A 26,831-nucleotide genomic window follows, 5' to 3' on the forward strand; every position below is an offset into this window, starting at 1 on the left:
CCAGTGCTAACCAGGGCCAGTGTGGCGCCCTTACTTTACTCTGCTCTGGTTCGGCCTCACTTGGAGTCCTGTGTTCAGTTTTGGGCATCCCGGTTAAAGAGGGATGTAGACAAACTGGAGCATGTCCAGAGAAGGGCAACAAAGATGGTGAGGGGTTTGGAGATCAAGACGTCTGAAGAAAGGTTGGGGGAGCTTGGTCTGTTTAGCCTGGAGAGGAGACGACTGAGAGGGGATCTGATAACCGTCTTCAAGTATTTAAAAGGCTGCCATGTAGAGGATGGAGCAGAGTTGTTCTCTCTTGCCCCAGAGGGATGGACCAGAACGAATGGGCTGAAATTAATTCAAAAGAAATTTGGTCTAAACATCCGGAAGAAGTTCCTGACAGTTAGAGCAATTCCTCAGTGGAACAGGCTTCCTCGGGAGGTGGTGGGTTCCCCATCTTTGGAGATTTCTAAACAGAGGCTGGAGAGCCATCTGACGGAGAGGCTGATTCTGTGAAGGCTCAAGGGGGTGGCAGGTGACAGTGGGTGAGCGAGAGGGTTGTGAGTGTCCTGCATAGTGCAGGGGGTTTGACTAGATGACCCAGGAGGTCCCTTCCCACTCTGTGATTCTATGATTATAAATTCTGTCTAAACATCCGGAAGAAGTTCCTGACAGTTAGAGCAGTTCCTCAGTGGAACAGGCTTCCTCGGGAGGTGGTAGGGTTCTCCTTCTTTGGATGTTTTTAAGCAGAGGCTAGATAGCCATCTGACGGAGAGGCTGATTTCATGAACTTAGGGAGATGGTGAGTAGGTGGGCAGGAAGGGATGTGCCAATGCTGGTCTCTTGTGGCCCTTCCTTGCACACCCAGGGAATTGTTGATTGCCACTGTGGGATGGTAGGTGAATTTCCTCTAGGCCAGGCTGGATTCTAGAGATTTTTGGTGGGGAGAATCACTGAGGCATGGAATTCAAGTCACCGTGGTTGGGCAGGGATTTGTGAGTGTCTTGCATAGTGCAGGGGGTTGGACCAGATGACCTGGGATGTCCCTTCCAACTCTATGATTCTAGGTCACAGAAGCCTAGACTCAAAATAAAGTGAGATATGGTTTGCCTGAGCCATCCTGGCCCAAAGATTACCTGGTGCTGATTAGAAACCCTCCTGACCCTTGCTTGGAATATCTGGAGAGGCTTCCGCATCGTGAGTGAGTATTGTAACCCACAGCGATGGTAGAGGATGTAAGCCAGGCACACTGGATTGCCTCGCCAGCTGTTATTTTGGGAACTACTGACACAGAATCCAAAAATGGAACGCCGATTATCTCAGGGAAAAACGAAACACACAGAGACACATTTATAATGTGGAGTAACCATCAATTCTGAAGCTGGAGGAGGGGAAAACAAAGCCGCAGTTTTCCTCTGGCTTTTTGCCTAGGATAGAATTCGGTGGTTTCCCACCCTTCCTCAATTTCCCTACAGAACTTCAAAGGTGCTCGTCTTGTTTGAGTGGAGTTCGATTCCCCACTCCTCATGAAGCCAGCTGGGTGACCTTGAGTGTGTCACAGTTCTCTCAGAGCTCTCTCGGTCCCACCTACCTCGCAGGGCGCCTGTTGTGGGGAGAGGAAGGGAAGGTGATTGTAAAGAACACTGAGACAGTTTGGGGGGTATAAAAGCCAACTTTTCTTCTTAATATCCACTTCTAAGACCACCCACTCAGCTCTTCAATGCTGGTCACAGATTTAAGCGGGTAGCCGTACAGATCTGAGGAAGCAGAACAAAGCTTTAACCAAGCGGCACTTTTAAGACAAACTAAGAGCCAGCATGGTACAGTGGTTAAGAGCGGCAGCTTCTAATCTAGAGAGCTGGCTTGGATTCCCTGCTCCTCCTCCATATGCAGCCGGCTGGGTGACCTTGAGCTAGTCACAGTCCTGTTAGAGCTGTTCTCACAGAGCAGTTCTCTTAGGGCTCTCCCAGCCCCCCCCTACCTCCCAGGGTGTTTGTTGTGGGGAGAGAAGGGAAAGTGATTGTAAGACGCTCTGGGACTCCTGTGAGTCGTGAAATGTGGGGTATAAAAAAATCAGCTCTTACTATTATTATAAGCCAGCTGTTATCATTCAGGGTATAAGTTTTCATGTGCACAAACACTTCTTTAGGTCCCAAAAATCTTATACCCAGAATAAAGCTTTCTTGGTCTTAAAGCTGGCACTGTCCTCAAACATCATGGTAGGCGTGTCCGCAAAATGGCTACCAGAAGAGGCAGGGCTAGCCACAAAATGGCTGCCACCGTTTACCTTCCTTCACACAGTTGCAATTGAAGTAAATAAATTTTTATTTTTCTAGTCCACCCTCCCAATACATCTCGGGAGGGGGGATCCCTGCCCCACAGCTCATGCCATGCGCCCCCAGACACCGTGTCGGGGGCCTGTGGTTTAGCTGCTGAAGCAATTGCTCACCTGGGTTTCCTCCTTTATTCTGTGAGAACCAGCTTGGTGTAGTGGTTAGGAGGGTGGACTTCTACTCTGGTGAGCTGGGTTTGATTCCCTGCTCCCCCACATGCAGCCAGCTGGGTGACCTTTATCAGCCACAGCACTGGTCAAGCTGTTCTGACCAAGCAGGAATCTCAGGGCTCTCCCAGTCTCACCCACCTCACAGGGTGTCTGTTGTGGGGAGAGGAAAGGGAAGGCGACTGGAAGCCGCTTTGAGACTCCTTCGGGAAGAGAAAAGCGGCATCTAAGAACCAACTCTCTTCTTCTTCAGTAATCTCAGGGCTCTCTCAGCCTCCCCTCCCTCACAGGGTGTCTGTTGTGGGGAGAGGAAAGGGAAGGCAATTGGAAGCCGCTTTGAGACTCCTTCGGGAAGAGAAAAGCGGCATATAAGAACCAACTCTCTTCTTCTTCAGTAATCTCAGGGCTCTCTCAGCCTCCCCTCCCTCACAGGGTGTCTGTTGTGGGGAGAGGAAAGGGAAGGCAATTGGAAGCCGCTTTGAGACTCCTTCAGGTAGAGAAAAGCGGCATATAAGAACCAACTCTCTTCTTTTTCTCTCAGCCCTACCTCCCTCGCAGGGTGTCTGTTGTGGGGAGAGGAAAGGGAAGGCAATTGGAAGCCGCTTTGAGACTCCTTCGGACAGAGGAAAGCGGCATATAAGAACCAACTCTTTTTGTACAACCCCCAAACCACCTGGCCCAACCCTGAATTCGAACTCAAGGATGCCGATTCTGCATCTCATGGACGAGCAGCTTGTTCCAAGATCCTTGCGGTGGGTCTTGTTTCTAATTCAGCGTATTGTGAAACAAACAGGCTCACCAGAGCTGAAGCATTTGGGCTGGGAGTCGCGACCGTTTATGTAAGTGTCCAGCGAGCGTCTCAGAGCTCTGGAATTTGGCATCCGTGGATCCAGTGAGCTAACCGAGCATTATATAAAAATGTAGTAAATGCTTTTTTGGGGGGAGGGAGGGGAATCTGCCGTTGCACTACCGGAAAAGACTTTTGTGGGCATAATCGTAAAAGAAAGCTTGAACTTCCAGAAGGAACACAAGACAGAAAAATGCCCTTCGGTCTCCCCTGAATAGATACTGATAAATGACGATTATTTTCACCATCCTCACCGTGGTATCTAAGAGGAAAACGGGCCAGCTTCAGTGTGGATAAGATATGGACCTCTGATACTAATAGCCCCAAATTATATGGCTTAAAATATAAAGTATAAGGTATATAAAATATAAGAATTAGGTAGCGGGTTGAAGATTTTGTTTGTATCCCTGGGAAAAAAAAAACCCAATTCAGAAATAAGTTTACTGAGGAAGTAAAATACGAAAACGAGGTTTTATACCTAGGAACTCGTTCTGAATAAAGCTTTTTGCCATCGCCAGCTTGGAAATTTCTTTCTGTTTATAAATATAGCTAGTGGGGCAACTCACAGAGAAGGGAGCGGTCTCTGTTTACTTGGGTGATGCCTCCACACACGGAGAAAAATACGGCTTTGTAAGGTATCCAAAAGAAAAACACCCGGAGGAGAGGTCTATCGATGGCTGCTAGCCGTGACGACTAAAGGGAACCTCTAAATCGGGGTTTCATGAAACCCTGGGGGCTCCTGATGACCCTGAAAGGGGTTCCCAAATCGGTGGGAGTAAGTTCCATTTTTTATATATTGAGAATCATAGAATAACGGAGGTGGAAGGGACCTCTTGGGTCATCTAGTCCAACCCCCTGCACTATGCAGGACACTCCCAACCCTCTTGCTCCTCCCCTGTCACCTGCCACCCCCTTGAACCTTCACAGAATCAGCCTCTCCGTCAGATGGCTCTCCAGCCTCTGCTTAAAAATCTCCAAAGATAGAGAACCCACCACCTCCCGAGGAAGCCTGTTCCACTGAGGAACCGCTCTAACTGTCAGGAACTTCTTCCGGATGTTTAGGCGGAATTTAGAATCACAGAATAACAGAGCTAGAAGGGACTTTCTGGGTCATCTAGTCCAACCCCCTGCACTATGCAGGACACTCACAACCCACTCGCTCCTCCCCTGTCACCTGCCACCCCCTTGAATCTTCACAAAAAGATTTAAAAATTTTAAACGGTTATTTGGTGATATGACCATATATGGTCATTTTGACCCACCCTCTGAAAACGGTTAACGATGGGTCCCAAGGGAGCGGGGAGGGGGGGCTTCGGGTGAGCATGTCCAGAGTTCTGCTTTCCAACCGTGTTTGGTACGATGGCGCCACGTCGAGGGGTTTCTTGAAGCCTGAGGAAGTTTTCAGGGGGTCAGTGGTTAAAAAAAAGTTAAGACCGGCCGATCTACATACTGACCCTCGAGGCATTAAAATGCTTTTGTGCGAATCTACCTTGAACAGTAGTGATGAGGACAAGGAGGAGAATAGAATTATGAAAGACATCTTAGGGAGAAACGGAGGTATAAATGAAGTAAATAAAAATATAGAACTATATTCAGGGGCAGACCCCTGGTCTGACCCAGCAGGGCTCTCCTGATGTCCTTAGGAAGGCCTCGGCCTCCCTGCCCTGTTGCTGGACCTCCAGAGGAACTGGCTGGCCCCTGTGTGAGACGGGAGGCTGGACTGGATGGACCCCTGGTCTGACCCAGCAGGGCTCTCCTGATGTCCTTAGGAAGGCCTCGGCCTCTCTGCCCTGTTGCTGGCCCTCCAGAGGAACTGGCTGGCCCCTGAGTGAGAAAGGAGGCTGGACTGGATGGACCCCTGGTCTGACCCAGCAGGGCTCTCCTGATGTCCTTAGGAAGGCCTCGGCCTCTCTGCCCTGTTGCTGGCCCTCCAGAGGAACTGGCTGGCCCCTGTGTGAGACAGGAGGCTGGACTGGATGGACCCCTGGTCTGACCCAGCAGGGCTCTCCTGATGTCCTTAGGAAGGCCTCGGCCTCTCTGCCCTGTTGCTGGCCCTGCAGAGGAACTGGCTGGCCCCTGTGTGAGACGGGAGGCTGGACTGGATGGACCCCTGGTCTGACCCAGCAGGGCTCTCCTGATGTCCTTAGGAAGGCCTCGGCCTCTCTGCCCCGTTGCTGGCCCTCCAGAGGAACTGGCTGGCCCCTGTGTGAGACAGGAGGCTGGACTGGATGGACCCTGGTCTGACCCAGCAGGGCTCTCCTGATGTCCTTAGGAAGGCCTCGGCCTCTCTGCCCTGTTGCTGGCCCTCCAAAGGAACTGGCTGGCCCCTGTGTGAGCCAGGAGGCTGGACTGGAGGGACCCCTGGTCTGACCCAGCAGGGCTCTTCTGATGTCCTTAGGAAGGCCTCGGCCTCTCTGCCCTGTTGCTGGCCCTCCAAAGGAACTGGCTGGCCCCTGTGTGAGCCAGGAGGCTGGACTGCAGGGACCCCTGGTCTGATCCAGCAGGGCTCTTCTGATGTCCTTAGGAAGGCCTCGGCCTCTCTGCCCTGTTGCTGGCCCTGCAGAGGAACTGGCTGGCCCCTGTGTGAGACAGGAGGCTGGACTGGATGGACCCCTGGTCTGACCCAGCAGGGCTCTCCTGATGTCCTCCGGAGGAACTAGCTGGCCCATGAGTGAGACAGGAGGCTGGACTGGATGGACTCCTGGTCTGACCCAGCAGGGCTCTCCTGATGTCCTTAGGAAGGCCTCGGCCTCTCTGCCCTGTTGCTGGCCCTCCAGAGGAACTGGCTGGCCCCTGTGTGAGACAGGAGGCTGGACTGGATGGACCCCTGGTCTGACCCAGCAGGGCTCTCCTGATGTTTTTAGGAAGGCTTCGGCCTCCCTGCCCTGTTGCTGGCCCTCCAGAGGGACTGGCTGGCCCCTGTGTGAGACAGGAGGCTGGACTGGATGGAACCCTGGTCTGACCCAGCAGGGCTCTCCTGATGTCCTTAGGAAGGCCTCGGCCTCTCTGCCCTGTTGTTGGCCCTCGGGGGGAACTGGCTGGCCCCTGTGTGAGACAGGAGGCTGGACTGGATGGACCCCTGGTCTGACCCAGCAGGGCTCTCCTGATGTCCTTAGGAAGGCCTCGGCCTCTCTGCCCTGTTGCTGGCCCTGCAGAGGAACTGGCTGGCCCCTGTGTGAGACAGGAGGCTGGACTGGATGGACCCCTGGTCTGACCCAGCAGGGCTCTCCTGATGTCCTCCGGAGGAACTAGCTGGCCCATGAGTGAGACAGGAGGCTGGACTGGATGGACTCCTGGTCTGACCCAGCAGGGCTCTCCTGATGTCCTTAGGAAGGCCTCGGCCTCCCTGCCCTGTTGCTGGCCCTCCAGAGGAACTGGCTGGCCCCTGTGTGAGACAGGAGGCTGGACTGGATGGACTCCTGGTCTGACCCAGCAGGGCTCTCCTGATGTCCTTAGGAAGGCCTCGGCCTCTCTGCCCTGTTGTTGGCCCTCCAGGGGAACTGGCTGGCCCCTGTGTGAGACAGGAGGCTGGACTGGATGGACCCCTGGTCTGACCCAGCAGGGCTCTCCTGGTGTCCTTAGGAAGGCCTCGGCCTCTCTGCCCTGTTACTGGCCCTGCAGAGGAACTGGCTGGCCCCTGTGTGAGACAGGAGGCTGGACTGGATGGACCCCTGGTCTGACCCAGCAGGGCTCTTCTGATGTCCTTAGGAAGGCCTCGGCCTCTCTGCCCTGTTGCTGGCCCTCCAGAGGAACTGGCTGGCCCCTGTGTGAGACAGGAGGCTGGACTGGATGGACCCCTGGTCTGACCCAGCAGGGCTCTTCTGATGTCCTTAGGAAGGCCTCGGCCTCTCTGCCCTGTTGCTGGCCCTGCAGAGGAACTGGCTGGCCCCTGTGTGAGACAGGAGGCTGGACTGGAGGGACCCCTGGTCTGACCCAGCATGGCTCTCCTGATGTCCTTAGGAAGGCCTCGGCCTCTCTGCCCTGTTGCTGGCCCTGCAGAGGAACTGGCTGGCCCCTGTGTGAGACAGGAGGCTGGACTGGAGGGACCCCTGGTCTGACCCAGCAGGGCTTTCCTGATGTCCTTAGGAAGGCCTCGGCCTCTCTGCCCTGTTGCTGGCCCTGCAGAGGAACTGGCTGGCCCCTGTGTGAGACAGAAGGCTGGACTGGATGGACCCTTGGTCTGACCCAGCAGGGCTCTCCTGATGCTCTTAGGAAGGCCTCGGCCTCTCTGCCCTGTTGCTGGCCCTCCAGGGGAACTGGCTGGCCCCTGTGTGAGACAGGAGGCTGGACTGGATGGACCCCTGGTCTGACCCAGCAGGGCTCTCCTGATGCTCTTAGGAAGGCCTCGGCCTCTCTGCCCTGTTGCTGGCCCTCCAGAGGAACTGGTTGGCCCCTGAGTGAGGCAGGAAGGTGGACTGGATGGACCCCTGGTCTGACCCAGCAGGGCTCTCCTGATGTCCTTAGGAAGGCCTCGGCCTCTCTGCCCTGTTGCTGGCCCTCCAGAGGAACTGGCTGGCCCCTGTGTGAGACAGGTGGCTGGACTGGAGGGACCCCTGGTCTGACCCAGCAGGGCTCTCCTGATGCTCTTAGGAAGGCCTCGGCCTCTCTGCCCTGTTGCTGGCCCTCCAGGGGAACTGGCTGGCCCCTGTGTGAGACAGGAGGCTGGACTGGAGGGACCCCTGGTCTGACCCAGCAGGGCTTTTGTTACGTTCTTCCCTCAAAACTCCACCTGGGGAGGACTGAGCGTGTGCCAGAAGGCCCAGAATGCCAAGTGCAGTGAGGACTCCATTAAAATGAAACTGGGGTGCTGAAATTGGCCTTCCAGGGCCAGACAGAATCCGTGGGGAGGGGTCTATTATCAAAGAGTTACCCTCCGATGATTCCTAGAATGTCTCCGCATGTTATTCATAAGTTCTTTGCAATGCTCTTTTCCTAAAAGCGTCCCCAACACTTCAGCGCTCCCATGCTGTGTTCATGGGGGGCAACAGAAGAGCCAGATCCCGAGGGCACCCTCCGGAGCTTACAGCCTGGGCACGACGTGAAGGGTAGGAAACCCCCCATGCTCCCTTCTCAGCTGTTAGGCCACACCTGCTACAGAGCAACCCTTTCGAGTGCGAGACCCAAGGCAGACCGCTGACTAACAGCCACTAAAAATAGAGCCAACCCCCCTCCCGCCCTCCCCCCCCCCCCCCGGCCGCGCTCCAACTAATTATTATTACAGTTACTCAGGCTGATGGTAGGGCATAATGCAGTTCTTGGCGGGGAAGGAAAGTCAAATTCACCTTGGTTGGACCACAAAGGGGGGGAAATTAAGGTGGCAGAATTGGGGAAGGGGGAGAGAGAGAGAGAAAGAGAGGAGTGGAGTTTGTAGCCAGCATGCAAGGGGTGGCCAAGGAGTGCCGGATATTATTTCAAAACAGAAAATAGCAGCCGCAAAGGAACTCCCGTCACAAAGTGGGGCCCCGGCTGGTGATGCTCAGCGGTGGAGAATCTGCTCGGCCTGCAGAAGGTCCCAGGTTCAATCCCCGGCATTTCCAGTTGGAAGCACCAGGTAGGAGGGGATGGTCAAGACCTTTTCCTGAGTCTCTGCCGGTCTGCGCAGGCAAAACCGGTTTTGATGGACCGAGCGTCTGATTCAGAAGGCGGCTTCATGGGTTTGTGTACAAGCTGCTTCCTAGGTTCATACTTATTAGGGAGGGGCCGTGGCTCAGCGGTAGAGTGGGGGTGGGTGGTGTTTTGTGGGTACGGCAGACAACTGAAAAAGCAAACCAGCGGGTTCTAGATCAAATCAAGCTAGAACTCTGAGGCTCTCACGCTTTGGTTCTAAGGAGGCAAGAACCTCTGGGCAAAGACAGTCATGCCGGGAAAAGAGGAAGACCCAAGCGGAGAGGGATGGACTCGATCTACAGCTCTTAGTTGGCAAGACGATGGGACATTTTGGAGGAGATTCACTCATCGGATCGCCCTAAGTGGCACCCCATATTTCACGCTTCCAAAATCTAACGGACTAGGTCCCGAGGATCTCAGGAAAGGAAATGTCAACAGAGGGTTTCTCTGCTTGGCTTAAAGACACACCCTTCTCCAGGCCCCATTTTTGTGTGTGGCTGTCAGAAGGTATCCCTATAGAAGCAGGGACTTTTCGGCAGCGGCCCCGAAGGGAAAATCAACATTGGTGTTCTGCCAGGCCTTTGAATGGGAAGCATCTTCTTACTGCTTTCAGGTCGATGCTTGGGTATCTTTTGATTGTTTTAAAGAGTTTGTAAAAGAAAGATATTCCACCTGCCCCGGTCAAAGCTGCAGATAGAACTTCCTAGGGATGGAGACCTATATTTTGGGTGCATTCCTCTGAAAAGCGCGGTATATCCTGATGATGTAAAGCATATATACCTTATTGCTTCCCCAAGACCATCCAGTGAGGGGTGGCATATAAATCAAAGGACGGACGGACGGACAGGCAAAGCGAGTGAGCACTGAGAGCCAGTGTGGTATATTGGTTAAGAGTGTCAAACTAGCATATGAGGCCTGGGTTCGAATCCCTGCTTGTGCCATGGAAGCTTACTGGGGGACTTTGAGCCAGTTACGGGCTCTCAACCTAACCCACCTTACTGGGTTGTTGTGAGAGTGAAAAATGGAGGAGAGCAGAATTCCGTCAGCGGCTCGGCTCCCCGCAGGGGGAAAAGGCGAGGATACCAAGAAACTCGACTCGATAAGCAGCACCAACTGCACACGAGAAACCCGGCAGCTGTGTTTCCAAAAGAAAAGAAGCTGGAGAACAGCTTACAACTGTTAAGAATAAGAGCAGACAGGTGGAGGCAAAGCCGGCGGGGGAAGGAGAAAGCAACCGCAAGAAGGCAGCTGAGCATTATTTTGGTAGGGTGAGGCAGCCAATGGGATCACGCTGGGCCTGACTGGTGAAGCTTTGCTCCCCAAAAATATGCACCTCCCCCAGTAGCCACCCATGCACAAACACCAAGGTTTGGCAACTGATATTTTTAAAAGAAAGAAAAAAAAACTGGGCACAAATTAAGGGCTACGGCAAGATTTAAGGAGAACGCAGCCGTCCTTATGGGCAAAAGTAAATGGCTGCAGGAAACGGAAAGGTTGGAACGGTTTGCTTAGAAAGGAGGCATTTGAGAGGGCATCTTAGAGATCATCCATCCCAACCCTCTGACTCTGTTTGAGAAGACCTTGGTGTAGTGGTTAGGAGTGTGGACTTCTAATATGGTGTGTCGGATTTGATCCTCTGCTCCCCCACATGCAACCATCTGGGTGACCTTGGGCTCACCAAGGCACTGATAAAACTGTTCTGACCGAGCAGGAATATCAGGGCTCTCTCTGCCTCACCCACCCCACAGGGTGTCTGTTGTGGGGAGAGGAAAGGGAAGGCGAATGGAAGCCGCTTTGAGCCTCCTTCGGGGAGAGAAAAACGGCATCTAAGAAACAACTCTTCTTCAGTAATCTCAGGGCTCTCTCTCTGGTTATAATGCAAGGAAAAAGAGTTGGTTTTTACATCTTGTTTTTCCCTGCCAAAAGGACTCTCAAGGTGGCTTCTGATCGCCTTCCCTTCCTCTCCCCACAACAGACACCCTGCAAAGTAGGTTGGGCTGAAAGAGCTCTGACAGGACTGCTCTGTGAGAACATCTCTAGCAGGACTGTGACTGGCCCAAGGTCACCCAGATGGCTGCACATGGAGGAGGAGTGGGGTATCAAACCAGTTTCCAGATTAGAAGCTGCCTCGCTAAATCAAGCTGGCTGGATAATCACATCCAAGAAACGAGGCCGGAGAACAGTACAAGAGGGCCGATCTATCAGTGACTAGCCACAGTACTAAAAGTGAACCTCCACAATCAAAGGCAGGCAGCCTCTAAACCAGGGGTAGTCAAACTGCGGCCCTCCATATGTCCATGGACTACAATTCCCAGGAGTCCCTGCCAGCATTTGCTGGCAGGGGCTCCTGGGAATTGTAGTCCATGGACATATGGAGGGCCGCAGTTTGACTATCCCTGCTCTAAACCAACGGTTCTCAACCTTCCTAATGCCGCGACCCTTTAATACAGTTCCTCTGTTCAGTTCTGCCTCTTGTCCCACCCTGCCGATCTCACTCTTTTCCGCTGCTCCAGACGGACGAACGCTCTCTCTCGATCTACCCCGCAAGGCTGTTGTGTGGATGCCTCCCTCCCCGGCCAAGCCGCTTGCCCTGCTGCGACCCCTGTGAAAGGGTCATTCGACCCCCAAAGGGGTCCTGACCCCCAATCGAGATTGAGAACCACTGGCCTAGACCATGGGGCCAAAAGGCAACATATGAACCCAAGGCATCTTTAGGGTTCAACGTGTAATAATAAGAAAAAACCCACCAGGGAGATGTTATTTTGTTGTTGAAAGAAAAGATATCTTCTTATTTCATGTATGCATGTTAATAATTATTAGGGGAAGGAGGACAGACCCACCTTCTCAACCTTCTGATCGTGGAGGAGCCCCTGAAATATTTTTCAGAGTTCGAGGAGTCCTGTAAGAAGGCTGGAAGTGCTACCAGGGGGCCTCTGCCTGAGACCCTGGAGGGCCATGAAGTAGACCTGTGGCTCAGTGGTAGAGCCTCTGCTTAGTGTGCAGAAGGTCCCAGGTTCAATCCCCGGCAACTCCAGTGTTCAAAGGAACAGGAAGCCAGTGATGGGAGAGACCTCTGCCTGGGACCCTGCAAAGCAGCTGCCGTTCAGAGTAGACAATTCTGACCTTGAGGGATGACGGTTCTGATCCGGTAGAAGGCCGCTTCAGGAGTTCACGTCAGTCCGGCAGGGACCAGCTGGCATCACAGCTGTTTTAAACAGCCCTCCCCAACTCACTTTGCAGAGGTCAGCTGCATATTCTATAAAACGCACTCTTCCGTGCCTCCCTCAAAGGTATTTGTGAGGTTGCCAGAGATCGGGAGTCCGTGAAAATTTCCACCAGGCGAGAAAAGACATTCTGAGAAGAAAGTTATCTGATGGAGGCTTTTCTCGCTGTTTTGGGGGGGGGGGGTTGTGCAGTTTTGGGAGATTTTGCGGGATTATTATGGATGTTGTCATGTCATGTTATTTGTTAATCCACACTACGTGTTTCGAGGTAGAGTTTCCACTTTTTGGGACGTGGTACTTTGTATATTTCTGGGATGCACAAACTCCAGGTGGGAGCTGGAGACCTCCTGAGATGATGCTCGATTCTCCAGGTGACAGAGAACAGTTCACCTGGATGAAAACGGCCCCTTTGGGGGGTAAACTCCATAGCCCTATACTCCACTGAAGTCTTTCCCATTTCTGAACTCTGCCCTTTTCAGGCTCCACCTCCCAAATTTGAAGTCATTTCCCAAGCTGGAGCTGGCAACCCTAGATATTCGGAGGGGGGGGGAAGGACAATATGCTTTTGAAAGCCCTGCTAAAGGTATCTAACAAAAGACGCTTGATCTCTTGAAAATTCCTATCCCCCAAATTTTTGTTGATTCCTTAAGGTGCCAGAGGACTCTAAGCCATCTGTTCTACCCCACATCAACATGGTGACCCTCTGAAATACAGTCCTGCATGGTCAACTCTTCAAAAGTCTTTGGAATGCCAAAATCCCTTTAGCAAATTTTGACTGAACGCACTGGTTTAAGAACCTTAACCTATTGGTATGTTTATTTATATACCCAATGTATAATGTTATGCAGGCAAGCCTTGAGATTTCGCTACAGAAGTCCAGTTAGGTCATCAAAGCGGCAGAATTCGAACCAGGGGCTCCCTGATCCATAGCTCAGGTAGAAGACTGAAAATATTTCGCTCAAGGGTCAATGCACAGGGATTCAAGAGTTTGTGGCCCCGTCAAACACACCGGCTAGTCAAGATTTACTCATGCTAGAGAGGTGATCAGAACACAAAACCCTGATTTTCTATCCTCAGCTGGAAGCCAACAAGCAAGACAAACAAGCGAGCCAACATCTTTCGGCTTTGGGCCCCTGCTGATGCTACATGGGGGGAACTGGCCTACCTTCTAGGGTTGTAGTGAGGAATGCCACATGTGCAACACAAGACCCATGGCACAGGTGCTCAGAATTACCCAATAGTTTCTCATCGCCGGAAGCAAAGGAGGACGGAAGCCACACACGCAAAGATAGTCTAAAATCTAAATCTTTCCTACGCATGAGTTGGGTTTTTTTTGGTACCCGGGGGAACAAACGCCTGGAATTTCTCTCCCTCAATGAGACAGGAGTGAGCAAACGTTTACTCCCATTTCTCTTGGGCCTACGGTTTACCGACAAGTCCCTTCGACAGGAAGAGAAAAAGAGCACTCAAAGAACCCCAACTGTACTCAACACGCAGAGAGTTAATTATGCAGTAAAGCAAGCCCGTTTCAGGAGACTGTCGTGCGTCAGGATTTCCAGCTTTTGCAGCAAGATTTCCGTGGAGTTTCCCCAACAGCCTTCCCAGACAGCTGCCAAAACTCCGCTGTGTGCAGACACAAAACGCGCAAATCTCCTCGTAAAGAAACGGAGCTGCCGTAAGACAACGGGAACACCAAGAACCGTAGCTCCTCGTCCTGAGCCCCCCCCTTCCCTCGCTCAAAAGGGAGTGGGGTACTCACCCAACCACCTGCACAGAACGTGAACTACGGAGCCCCCCTGCCCCAAGGAAGCTGAAGCACATCCAGACTCTACGTGACCGGACTGACTTATTGGACAGGAAGTTGTAAGGGAGGAAACGGGTGGTGGTGGTGGGTAGGGGGAGAGAGAACAATCTCAATCATTCACGCTGGATCCGTAGTTCCACCAGAGCCGGCGGCGGAAGAGTTTCCAGCGGGGAAAACCTAGCCGGAGGGTGGCGTCCGTCCGGGGCATTCGCTTGCGCATTCCTTTCGAGTAAGACAATCGGTGCGGTGTCCGGGGCATTTGCTCACGCATTCCTTTGGCGAAAGACAATCGGTGTGGGGAGATTTCAGTGGGGCACCCGCATTCCCCCGCGTGGCTCGAGAGCTGTCAATCGGCGAACAATGTAGCATGCGGGGGGGGGGGGAAAGCGAGAGAGAGACCCGAACCGGAGGGTGAAGGAAAAAGGGGGAGGTGGGCACGACTTACCAGGGTTATTGGCTTCGTTCTCAAGAATGTGCAGTTCGGTGCAATCCGCCAGAGAGTGCTCCAAGCACAGCTGGAGGAAACGGGCCTGTCTGCGGCTCACCCTCTTCAACAGGGAGAGGAGAGCAACAGTCTGCTCGCATTCGTTCCAGCCTTTGAACCAACCGGCGAGCACTCCGACCTGGTCCCGAAACATCATGGTTGGCGGCGTCGCGTGAACGCGAGAAATCGGGGACGGAGGAAATCTCTTATCGGTATTTCTTCAGGTGGCGGGAGGGAAAAAAGGAGAAATAAACCTTCTCAAAGTCCCCGGCACCCTAAAGCTCCAGGTTTTCTTTGACCCACGGTGTCGTTATTGCAGAAGCTTTGGGGGCGCGCCCAGGTGGCGTTTGAGGTGGGGTTTCTCTGCTTCTTTCGGACACCCTTCCCAATCCTGCAGCCAGGGGGTGGGTGGGCTCCTGGCGGATTCCTCCAGAGATGACGCCACTCGGCAGCCACAAAAGGGAGCAGAGGCGATGCGCTGTCTTTCTCCACAAGGCACGGCACTGTGTCGGGAAGGGCGACGGTGGTGCGGATGCGCAGCGCAAGAGAGAGCGAGGCGGTGATCTATGCGCCGCCAGCTCCGTCTCTTCCCCGCCTGGTTATTTTCGCCATGCCTCCTCTACGGTTCTCTCCTTCCTCGCGCGGCGGGCGATCCGGGGTCCAGCCGTGGCATTCCTCCTCGGGGAGCCAAAAAAATAAAATAAAATAAAAATCTGTTCAACAACCGTCGGGGAGGGAGGAAGGGAAAGAATTTCCTTCTCCCCCTCCGCGCAGTGACAGCACCACACTGACTCTGCTCAGGCACGGCTATGATTCAGCATGACCAGCAATCGCGGCTGGCTTCCCAACACAACAGAGGGGGAAATTTGGGATCAGCCAGAACGGGGGGTGGATGGATTGCTTGGGGGGGGGGGCGGCAGTGTGTGTGTGTGTGTGGGTGTCTTAAGGGGGGGGGAGGAGAATCTCCCTGCAAGGAAGGGGGCAAGGGAAAGACGGAAGGCAAGGAAGGAAGGGAGGGGAGAGGTGCTCCCCGGAGGCAGCCGCAGGGAGAGGTGCGGGGCTTGGGTTCGAAAGATGCCCTCCCTTCCGCCAACAGACTCTCGGAGGGCAGGGACTGTCCCTGGGAAGGGGGCCAAGGAGATATGGGTGATGGCTGGGAAGGCAAAGGGGGGGGGGTGCTGCTGTGTGTGGGCAGGGAAGGAGGGAGGGGTGGGGGGGGAGAATCCTTCTGGCTCAGGCGTCATGCAAAGCATCCCCCCCCCCCAAAGCAGCAACCACAGCAGAGACTCTCTGCAGCTCCCAGCCTGCAACAACAACCCCCCCCCCAAGCAAGGGACAAAAATAAACTCCACCAAGGCTCACTGGGTCCCCCCCCCCCAATAAGAATAGTTCAGCTGCAAAGGAGGAGAGCCAAGAGGCGCCCGCCTGGCCCTATCAGCGGGGAAGAGGGGGGATACACACGACCCGGAGTCCCCCCCAGGCGCGCACGTGTGAGTCGCCCGCAAGCGCGGGACACGCGGGTGGCATCCCCGTCCAGGGCGCGGGTTTCGCTTGCAGCGGCCCCCAAACGTCGCCTGGACACCCACGACCCCCCCCCAAAAAAACCCCCGCTGGGGAGGGGGCGTCCTGCCGTCGGCTCTGAGGGCTGCGGAAGGGCGCCCTCGTCTCCCGGCCAGGACAAGAAAGGGTCCCCCCAGCAGAAGTTGGGGGGGGAGGCGCAGGGAAGCCCCCCCCGCAGGAAAAGTTGGAAGGAGGGGGTCGCAAAAGCCCCCCCCCAGCAGAAGTCGGAAGGGGCGGGGGTCCTCCGCGCTTCCTCCCCCCCCCCCAGAGCTCCGGGAGAGGCTCCCCCCCAAGGCGGCGTCCCCGAGGGGCCCAAGCGGCGCCCACCTTGCCCTTCAGCGCCCGAGGAGGCGGCGGCGGCGGCGGCCATGGCGAGGCGGCGCCCCTGCCTCCCGCGCTCCTCCGTGCCTCGGTCCGTCCGCGCCGTCGGGCAGCGCTGCGCTGAGCTCCGGGGCCGGCCGCGAGAGAGAGCAGAGCAGAGAGGAGCCCCCCCCTCCCCGCCCGCCCCACCTGACGTCAGCCCCGCCGCCCTCGCCGCCGCGCAACGCCCCCCTGCGCCGCCCCGCATGCCCCGCCGCCGCCGCCGCCGCCGCTGACTCAGCCCCGCCGCCCGCCCGCCCGGGAAGGCCGCCAGACCCTTCGGCCCAGGGAGGGAGGGAGGGAGCGGCGCGCCCAGGGCGCCCCCCAAAGGAGGCCCGCGGGAACAGCGCCCAGCCCCTCCGGACAGCCCCGCCGGACTCCTGGCGCTGCGCCCGGCAGGCAGCAGCCTCGGCAGGACACGCGCGTTGGCCTCGCCCCTGCCCTGCAGGAGCCCCGCAGGAGGCCGCGCGGGAACGACGGGGACCCCCCACCCCCAACAGGGCGCTCCCGACCCCCGCCTCCCCCCCCCGCCCAGAATTCAAAGGCTCCTTCCTTCGTTCCTTTAGCCCTGAGTTCGATTCTCCTTCCTTCCTTCCTTCCTTCCTTCCTTCCTTCCTTCCTTCCTTCCTCAAATTGTCCTTCCTTCCTTCCTTCCTTCCCACTCCACTTCCAATCTCCTTCCTTCCTTCCTTCTTTTCCTTCCTTCCTTCCCACTCCACTTCCAATCTCCTTCCTTCCTTCCTTCTTTTCCTTCCTTCCTTCCCACTCCACTCCACTTCCTTCCTTCCTTCCTTCCCACTCCACTTCCTTCCTTCCTTCCTTCCTTCCTTCCTTCCTTCCTTCCTTCCTTCCTTCCTCAAATTGTCCTTCCTTCCTTCCTTCCTTCCTTCCTTCCTTCCCACTCCACTTCCAATCTCCTTCCTTCCTTCTTTTCCTTCCTTCCTTCCCACTCCACTTCCAATCTCCTTCCTTCCTTCCTTCCTTCCTTCCTTCCTTCCTTCCTTCCTTCCTTCCTTCCTTCCTTCCTCAAATTGTCCTTCCTTCCTTCCTTCCTTCCCACTCCACTTCCAATCTCCTTCCTTCCTTCCTTCTTTTCCTTCCTTCCTTCCCACTCCACTTCCAATCTCCTTCCTTCCTTCCTTCTTTTCCTTCCTTCCTTCCCACTCCACTCCACTCCACTTCCTTCCTTCCTTCCTTCCCACTCCACTTCCTTCCTTCCTTCCTTCCTTCCTTCCTTCCTTCCTTCCTTCCTTCCTTCCTTCCTTCCTTCCTTCCTTCCTCAAATTGTCCTTCCTTCCTTCCTTCCTTCCTTCCTTCCTTCCTTCCTTCCTTCCTTCCTTCCTTCCTTCCTTCCCACTCCACTTCCAATCTCCTTCCTTCCTTCTTTTCCTTCCTTCCTTCCCACTCCACTTCCAATCTCCTTCCTTCCTTCCTTCCTTCCTTCCTTCCTTCCTTCCTTCCTTCCTTCCTTCCTTCCTTCCTTCCTCAAATTGTCCTTCCTTCCTTCCTTCCTTCCTTCCTTCCTTCCTTCCTTCCTTCCCACTCCACTTCCAATCTCCTTCCTTCCTTCCTTCTTTTCCTTCCTTCCTTCCCACTCCACTTCCAATCTCCTTCCTTCCTTCCTTCCTTCCTTCCTTCCTTCCTTCCTTCCTTCCTTCCTTCCTTCCTTCCTCATTGCTATCCCACCTTCCTCCTGGGACGCAAGGCAGGATAGCAAGAAGAACAGCCCCCATAAAACCCCCCAAGCACTTTTCTTGTGGGAAACTGCTGAAGACTAACCGGGCAGGACCCCTCCTCTCGTCCTCAGTCATCTGACAAGGGGGGCACTGGGTGGCATAGCAGAGCCTGAGGGGGACCCAGGGGTCTTATGGATCCAGCCTCAACTGTAGCTCTGGCACATCTTTGACAGGCCCTGGACGACTTCGCCAGCTCTGTCAGAGCCCTCAGCTCTTCCGGGAGCTCATTCCACCATGTCGGGGCCAGGACCGAAAAGGCCCTGGGCCGAATCGAGGCAGGGCCTACCTCTCTGAGGCCAGGGATCACCAACAGATTAGGACCCGCAGAGTGAAGGGCTCTGAGAGAGGCATAAGCAGACAAGGGGTCCCTCAGAATGGCTTTAAAGGCCTTGACCTTGATCCGGGCCAGGACTGGTAACCCATGCAGCTGCCACAGTACTGGCTAGAATGATAGAATATTAGTTGGAAGGGCCCTCCTCAGTCATCTAGTCCAAGCCACTACACTGTGCAGGACACAACTCTATCACTCATCCACTGTCCCGTCACCCCCCTGAACCTTCACAAAATCAGCCTCTCCATCAGAAGGCTCTCCAGCCTCCATTTAAATATCTCCAAAGATGGAGAACCCACCACCTCCCGAGGAAGCCTGTTCCACTGAGAAACCACTCTCACTGTCAGAAACTTATTCCGGAGGTTTAGATGGAATTTAGAATCATAGAATCCTAGAGTTCGAAGGGACCTCCTGGGTCATCTAATCCAACCCTGTTTTATCAGTGCCGTGTTGAGCCCAAGGTCACCCAGCTGGCTGCATGTGGGGGAGCGCAGAATCGAACCTGGCATGCCAGATTAGCAGTCCGCACTCCTAACCACGACACCAAACTGGCTCTCTTAAGGCAGACATATATCCAAGAACAGCTTCTCTAGTGACCACCAGAGGCCCTGATCCTGCATCAGCCAGGTCAGCTGGCTCACCATTGAAACCGGAATCCAGACTCGCTCTGTTTGTGCAGCCTCTTGAAGGAGAACAAAAGGATGCCCTTGAGTTCTGAATGCTTCCTTGAACAACAAAATGCTCTGCAGGCAGAAAGCTAGCTCAGCTGGGAGTAAGCTTCTACCCCCCCTCTGCTGTTTTTCCATGGGTGGGAATTTCGGAGGGTCTTCATCATTCCAAAGACTTGAGGTCCGATCTGAGCAACCCTTTCTGTCACCCGGCATCTTCTACCAGTATGTTCTCTTGCGTGCGTGCCGATCTCCTCTAGAGCAGGGGTAGTCAACCTGCGGTCGTTCAGATGTTCATGGACTACAATTCCCATGAGCCCCTGCCAGCATTTGCTGGCAGGGGCTCATGGGAATTGTAGTCCATGAACATCTGAACGACCGCAGGTTGACTACCCCTGCTCTAGAGCCTAACTACATGCCAAGTTATTGACAGACCCCAGCAAAGAGTCCAGGGGTCCCCATCAGGGTGCCCACGGGCACCATAAGAAGTGCTAAGCATTTTGAGCAAGGAGGAGTAGCCAGGTGGGACTTTTTGCCCAGCAGAGCCTCTGAATGGGCATTGGTGATCCGATTGTCTGTGTAGGTTTTGCAAAAAGACTGAAGTTGGCCCTGAATCAGACATTTTAAATGGTACAAAATGCAGCCGCTCACATCCTCATGAGGACCCCTTGGAGGGCGTATATGACCAACCCTTCAGCAACTATATTGGTTGCAGATTCAGGGTGTTGGTGTTGACCTTTAGGACTGTCTCTTTCAATATGCCCTCCCCCCCATTTCACTGCACTTTGAGAGTCTAAAAGCGGCTTACAATCACCCGTCCTTCCTTTCTTCCCCAACAGACACCTGGGGAGGCAGATGGGGCTGAGAGAGCTCTGAGAGAACTGTGGCTGGCCCAAGGTCACCCAGAAGGCTTCAGGTGGAAGACAAGCGGGGAATCATACCCAATTCTCCGGATCATAAAAAGCATTTATTTTATGCGTGCCAAGTCTGTCTTCTGACATTGAGCCATGGATCTTCCTGAGCCATTGCTCTAGCCCAGAACCTGGCACCTTCATTAATATGATGCATCTCTTACATAGGTCTCACTAGATTCAAGTCTCGTCTGCAGTTGGCAGGACATTGCTGTTTAATTTCCGATCCAGCAGGGCTGCCCATTCATGAAACACGGGCTCCGTTATACCTGCAGGGGCTTTGATGGCCAATTTGGGGCTCAGACTGTTTTTCCTGAGAAGACAGAATACAAAAGGTTCTCTGAGTCCAGCTCTTAACTTGGTAAGATCCTGCTAGAGTCACCACCATAAATAGTTCCAAGATCATGCACTTGTGAGTTGAGCGACCGTGATCCTCTCTGATTTAAATGATTTTTTAAGTATTTTTCACATGTACTTTTCTTCTTGTTTTTGTGTCTGTATATAGCCTGCCTCCTGCTTTTATGCTCCCCACTGTAAAAGGAGTCATGTAAATATTTGCAATATTTTAGAGTTGAATAAAATTTGTTTTGTAACATTTAACTGAGTTGATTTTATATGCTGCTTTTCTCTCCCCGAAGGAGTCTCAAAGCAGCTTCCAATTGCCTTCCCTTCCTCTCCCCACAACAGACACCCTGTGAGGGAGGGGAGGCTGAGAGAGCCCTGAGGTTACTGAAGAAGAAGAAGAAGAGTTGGTTCTTATATGCCACTTTTCTCTACCCGAAGGAGTCTCAAAGTGGCTTCCAATCGCCTTCCCTTCCTCTCCCCACAACAGACACCCTGTGAGGGAGGGGAGGCTGAGAGAGCCTTGAGATTACTGAAGAAGAAGAAGAAGAGTTGGTTCTTATATGCTGCTTTTCTCTCCCCGAAGGAGTCTCAAAGCAGCTTCCAATTGCCTTCCCTTCCTCTCCCCACAACAGACACCCTGTGAGGGAGGGGAGGCTGAGAGAGCCCTGAGGTTACTGAAGAAGAAGAAGAGTTGGTTCTTATATGCCACTTTTCTCTACCCGAAGGAGTCTCAAAGCGGCTTCCAATCGCCTTCCCTTCCTCTCCCCACAACAGACACCCTGTGAGGCGGGTAAGGATGAGAGAGCCCCGAGAGTCCACCCCTCTTACCTTATTCCCCGTGCCTAAGAAGAACGCATTTGCCTGCTGGCTCCTAAGTAAAACAGACACGTTTTCCTCTGCACAGTGAGATTCTTTTGGGTCGCCCTCCTGGAAAATCAGGGACAGAACCAGGCCAGAGCTGGATAACCCAGCCGTGCCCCATCTCTTCAGATCTCAGAAGCTACGCAGCGTCGGCCTTGGCCAGTATTTGGATGGGAGACCTCCAAGGAACGCCAGGGTCAGGATGTGGAGGCAGGCAAGGGCAAACCACTTCCGAACATCTCTTGCAGCTAGATGGTTGCAGGATCTCCTGGCGATCCTTCACACAAGCCATGTGATAAATAATAGGAACAGAACTGACGGAAGCTGACAGTACCCATTCAAAATTAAAATTTGCCTTTATTATGTGTGTGTGTGTGTACGCGTGTGTGTATACACACACATACCAAGAGGATTGTGGTCCCCAGATCGAGGAAAGCCTGCCTGACCTCAATCAGGGCCAGGGACTTTTCGGGCCTGGTCCCTACCTGGTGAAATGAGTTCCCGGAGAAGTTAATGACCCTGGCGGAACTATCTCAGTTCTTCCGGGCCTGCATAATGGAGCTCTTCCGCCAGGTGTGTGATTGAGGCCAGGGGGGGATTACCATCTAATGACCCCTCCTCTATAGCAGGGGCAGTCAATCTGTGTTCCTCCAGATATTCACAGACTACAATTGCCATGAGCCCCTGCCAGCAAATGGGAATTGTAGTCCATGGACATTTGGAGGGCCGCAGTTTGACTACCCCTGCAAGTGTTAGAATGAAATTCTGCGTCTAGTAAGAGGGCATCGCCATCTAGTGGACACAGATGGGAATCGCAGGAAACATGGCGTACAGATTTGGGATGTGCGTTTGGCTAATTCGTGCCCATGAAAGCTCAGACCTTGAATAAAACTTGGTTGGTCTTAAAGGCGCCCCCGGACTCTGAATTCGCTGCTGCTTCAGACCAACACGGCGGCCCACTTGAACTGACCTGAAAAATACCTTCCGTTTTTCAAACCCAGCGGTAGTGGAGAGTAGAGGCAACAGCAGCTATGCTGCAAATTTGGTGTCTCTGCCTCAAACAGCAGACCCTCAAGCCCCAAATGGATTCTCCGCCTGTGGAGACCCTTGGTTATAACGGTCCCTGTAGGGTAGAACTCCCGAATATTTTCCGACTCTGAATGCTATATCGTATTGGGATTCGAATGTATCAGGAAATATGGAGATTTTTTGGATTCAATGAATTTGGGGTTCCCTATACATAAACCTCCAAAATTGGGTAATTTTTTTTTTTTGCACTTTGCTAGATTCATAGAATCATAGTTGAACCTTCACAGAATCAACCTCTCCATCAGATGGCTCTCCAGGCTCTGTTGAAAAATCTCCAGAGATGGAGAACCCACCACCTCCCGAGGAAGCCTGTTCCACTGAGGAACCGCTGTAACTGTCAGGAACTTCTTCCGGATGTTTAGATGGAATTTAGAATCATAGAGCTGGAAGGGATCTCCTGGGTCATTTACTCCAACTCCCTGCACTATGCAGGACACTCACAACCCTATCACTCATCCACTGTCACCAGCCACCCCCTTGAACCCTCACAGAATCAGCCTCTCTGTCAGATGGCTCTCCAGCCTCTGTTTAAAAATCTCCAAAGAGGGAGAACCCACCACCTCCCGAGGAAGCCTGTTCCACTGAGGAGCCACGCTGACTGTCAGGAACTTCTTCCGGATGTTTAGATGGAATTTAGAATCATAGAGCTGGAAGGGATCTCCTGGGTCATTTAGTCCAAACCCCTGCACTATGCAGGGCACTCACAACAGTATCGCTCACCCACTGCCACCTGCCACCCCCTTGAACCTGTTCCACTGAGGAACCGCTCTAACTGTCAGGAACTTCTTCTGGAGGTTTAGACGCAATTTCTTTTGAATCAATTTCATCCCATTGGTTCTGGTCCATCCCTCTGCTCCATCCTTTTACATACTCAAAATCTTGTTCAAGCCTCAGAGAACAGCCCGCCGATGGTAGCGACCTGCTCTAGCTCACTGGCATTTTCCCCAGGTCTTGCCGATGCCATTAATTCCCCCCCCCCTTTGCAACATGTTTGCACATGAGTGTCGCCTACTGCCTGAGCTTTCCCCATCTGCTTCACCACCAGCCTCAGAACGCCACCTGCGCCATTGCCGTCTCCCTGGAGGGAACCCCTCCTCACACGACGGCAGTCCAGCCTGAGCCGCAGATGGCGCCTGTATGGCTGGTGTGTCCCGTTGCATGTTTGCTTAATTAGGCCCTTGTCATATGGGAGCGACGGAGGGCAAAGGAAGAAGGGGACGACAGAGAACGAGGCGGCTGGATGGAGTCACTGAAGCAGTCGGTGCAAACCTAAATGGACTCCGGGGAATGGTAGAGGACAGGAAGGCCTGGAGGATCATCGTCCAGGGGGTCGCGATGGGTCGGACACGACTTCGCACTTAACAACAACATAGGGGAAAGCTTGAATGCAAAGGCTCCAAAGCACTGAGGAGATAGGCAGCCTCCGTTGCGTTTTATGTTTGCTCTTTTCGTTCCTGGCCCAGAGGTCCTCAAAACCAGGGGTAGTCAACCTGTGGTCCTCCAGATGTTCATGGACTACAATTCCCATGAGCCCCTGCCAGCATTCGCTGGCAGGGGCTCCTGGGAATTGTAGTCCATGAACATCTGGAGGACCACAGGTTGACTACCCCTGCTCAAAACCATCTCAGCAGGGGGGGTCAGGTTGAGGGTCTGGGAATGGTCTGAGATCATCTTGTGAGATCCGTGCCAGAGGGGGGGTCTCACGTTCCTGGCTCTCCCAGATCTGATGCTCTAACGTGAGGGTCCTTGACATGGTGCCCATGCGGCCTTCTCTTGATATTCTCTTTAAAGTGTTCTTACATGGGGGGAGAGGCAGGCCTTCTGGGCCTCTTCTGAAGATTTCATAGGCTACGCAGATTAAAATGACGTTGTTTGAGCCATAGCTATTACTGCAGCGTTTCCCCCCTATTACTCTCCTTTCCCAATGTATTTTTTTTTAATGACCTCTTTTCTCTACTGCACTTTGAGCTTCCCCTGTATGTTTGGCTCTGCCTCTGTCGTGTATAAAATCCTGCTTGTAGCTCACGTTTTCACACGTGGTTGGCTCCGCCTCCTATGGCAGCCATTTTTTTTTGTGGTTGCCGTCCAGGTCCAGGGCTGGGCTACCTTTGTGGCTGGCTCTGCCTTCTGGGGCAGCCATGTTTGGCTTGCTCATAGCTAGGTTGTCTTTCCATAAAAAGAACCTTGTTAGCTTTCTGGGAACGGACACAGGAATTTAGTGCATCCATAATGAGTTGATGGATGCTGAGGGGCCAGAATGGCTAAATCCGCCCTAAGGTTTGAAGAACAAATTTGACCAGGGCTCCCCCTGAAGCCCCACCTGCCTTAAAGCTGTGGACTTCACAGGCCATTAAATTGGCCCCCGATTTGGGTGAGTTGATTAAGCCAACGGTACTTTCCTAGCAGATCTATCGATATTAGGCTGCTTCTGTGAAGGTTCAAGGGGGTGGCAGGTGACAGTGGATGAGCAAGAGGACCAGGAGGTCCCTTCCAACTCTGTGATTCTATGATTCTAAATTCCGTCTGACAGAGCAGTTTCTCAGTTGAACAGGCTTATAGAATCACGGAATCATAGAGTTGGAAGGGTCCACACAGGCCATCTAGCCCAACCCCCTGCTCAACGCAGGATCAGCCCTAAGCATCCTAAAGCATCCAAGAAAAGTGTGTCTCCAACCTTTGCTTGAAGACGGCCAGTGAGGGGGAGCTCCCCACCTCCTTAGGCAGCCCCTTCCATGGCTGAACAAGATTCCTAGAATCCCAGAGTGGAAAGGGGCCATGAAGGCCATCTAGTCCAACCCCCTGCTCAACGCAGGATCAGCCCTAAGCATCCTAAAGCATCCAAGAAAAGTGTGTATCCAACCTTTGCTTGAAGACTGCCAGTGAGGGGGAACTCACCACCTCCTTAGGCAGCCTATTCCACTGCTGAACTACTCTAACTGTGAAAATTTTTTTCCTGATATCTAGCCTATATTGTTGTACTTGTAGTTTAAACCCATTACTGCGTGTCCTTTCCTCTGCAGCCAACGGGAACAGCATCCTGCCCTCCTCCAAGTGACAACCTTTCAAATACTTAAAGAAGGCTATCATGTCCCCTCTCAACCTCCTTTTCTCCAGGCTGAACATTCCCAAGTCCCTCAACCTATCTTCATAGGGCTTGGTCCCTTGGCCCCAGATCATCCTCGTCACTCTCCTCTGTACCCTTTCAATTTTATCTACGTCCTTCCTCAGGAGGTGGTGGGTTCTCCATCCTTGGCGATTTTTAAGCAGAGGCTGGAGAGCCATCTGATGGAGAGGCTGATTCTGTGAAGGCTCAAGGCGGTGGCAGGTGACAGTGGATGAGCGATAGTTGTGAGTGTCCTGCATAGTCCTGTATAGTGCAGGGGGTTGGACTAGATGACCCAGGAGGTCCCTTCCCAGTCTAACATTCCACGATTCTATGATAAGCCATGGCTTTGGGAAAAGCCGTCTGGGGGTTCCGAATGCCAGTGGGGCCTGTAGTAATTCTTGATTGTACGGCACATGCAGAGCAGCCAGGAGATGGTAGGATCGTGGGGCAGCCGGGCAAAGGACTTTCAATGGTGATTTGCCACCGGCTGCCTCTGCGTCGTGACTCTGATATTCCTTGGAGCAGTGGTCCCCAACCTTTCTTAGGCTGGGGACCAGTAGGGCATCGGGCCACACATGCGCATCGGGCCACGCCTGCGCAATGCACGGGCGCGGCCCGGCCCTGACTCCCACTCCCCGCCCTCCCGCAGTAAGAAGCTTCCCGGGCCGCAAGCTTGCGGCCTGGGAAGTTTTTTACTGCGGGGGGGCAGGGAGAGGGAGCCGCGGCCCGGCGCCATGGCCTTCGCGGCCCAGCACCGGGCCGCGGCCTGCAGGTTGGGGACCACTGTCTTGGAGGTTTCCCATGCAAATACTAGCCAGGGACGACCCTGCTTAGCTTCTGGAGCTAGTCTGGGCCATTCGGATCGCAGGGGTGGGCCCGACTGTGACTCTACAGACGTCCATGGACTGCAATTCCCATGAGTCCCTGGGAATTGTTCGTGCTGGCAGGCTCATGGGAATTGTAGCCCACGGACACCTGGAGAGCCACAGTCTGGCCACCCGCTAAAGGTTACAAAGAACATTAGAGACGTAAAGTGTTTTGACCCCTGATCTCTCCGCATCAACGCCCAGCATTCGCCTTATCTCACACGATCACCGGATTGCATCACACCTCTCTGATGAGCTGGAGCCAGCCTCGGTCTCCCCTGAAGTTGCCTCCTGGTTCTGGGATCCAGAGGACTAGTGCCTCTGACTGTGGAGGTTCTCCTCAGTCACCGACAGACTCAACCTCCACGATCCTCTCCAATCCCCTTTTCAAAGTGTCACTACACCCTCTGGGTAGAGAAGACGGAATCATTCTCAGGGTGAAGGAAGAGTTTTTCCTTTTGCCCCGCCTGAAGCCGCAGGAAACGGCCGCGGTGAAGACATCTTTTCCACCCCTGGCCTCACCTGTGGCCTTGCGTGAGAAGGTTGAGCG

The 26,831-nt window shown here is 53.7% G+C and overlaps 1 protein-coding gene across 4 annotated transcripts in view; it reads right to left on the bottom strand.

Moving 5' to 3' along the window:
* The window catches only part of SAMD4A (sterile alpha motif domain containing 4A), a 124,811-nt gene extending 108,316 nt beyond the window's left edge, over positions 1 to 16,495 (bottom strand). For 2 of the 4 annotated variants that reach the window (XR_013228619.1, XM_077324026.1), the window contains exons 1-2: positions 16,336 to 16,494; positions 14,410 to 15,126 (exon numbers count right to left, since the gene is read on the bottom strand). Coding sequence is in view for 3 of the 4 variants with exons in the window: in XM_077324026.1 (XP_077180141.1) it covers positions 14,410 to 14,605 (196 nt within the window). In the remaining variant the exon portion in view is untranslated. Of the gene's footprint in view, positions 1 to 14,409; positions 15,127 to 16,335 lie in introns of all 4 variants that reach the window. The other 2 variants (XM_077324029.1, XM_077324027.1) reach the window with 2 other exon arrangements.
* Positions 16,496 to 26,831: the final 10,336 nt, after the last annotated feature.

The sequence above is a fragment of the Paroedura picta genome, chromosome 2, assembly GCF_049243985.1.
Source record: "Paroedura picta isolate Pp20150507F chromosome 2, Ppicta_v3.0, whole genome shotgun sequence".
NCBI lineage: Eukaryota > Metazoa > Chordata > Lepidosauria > Squamata > Gekkonidae > Paroedura > Paroedura picta.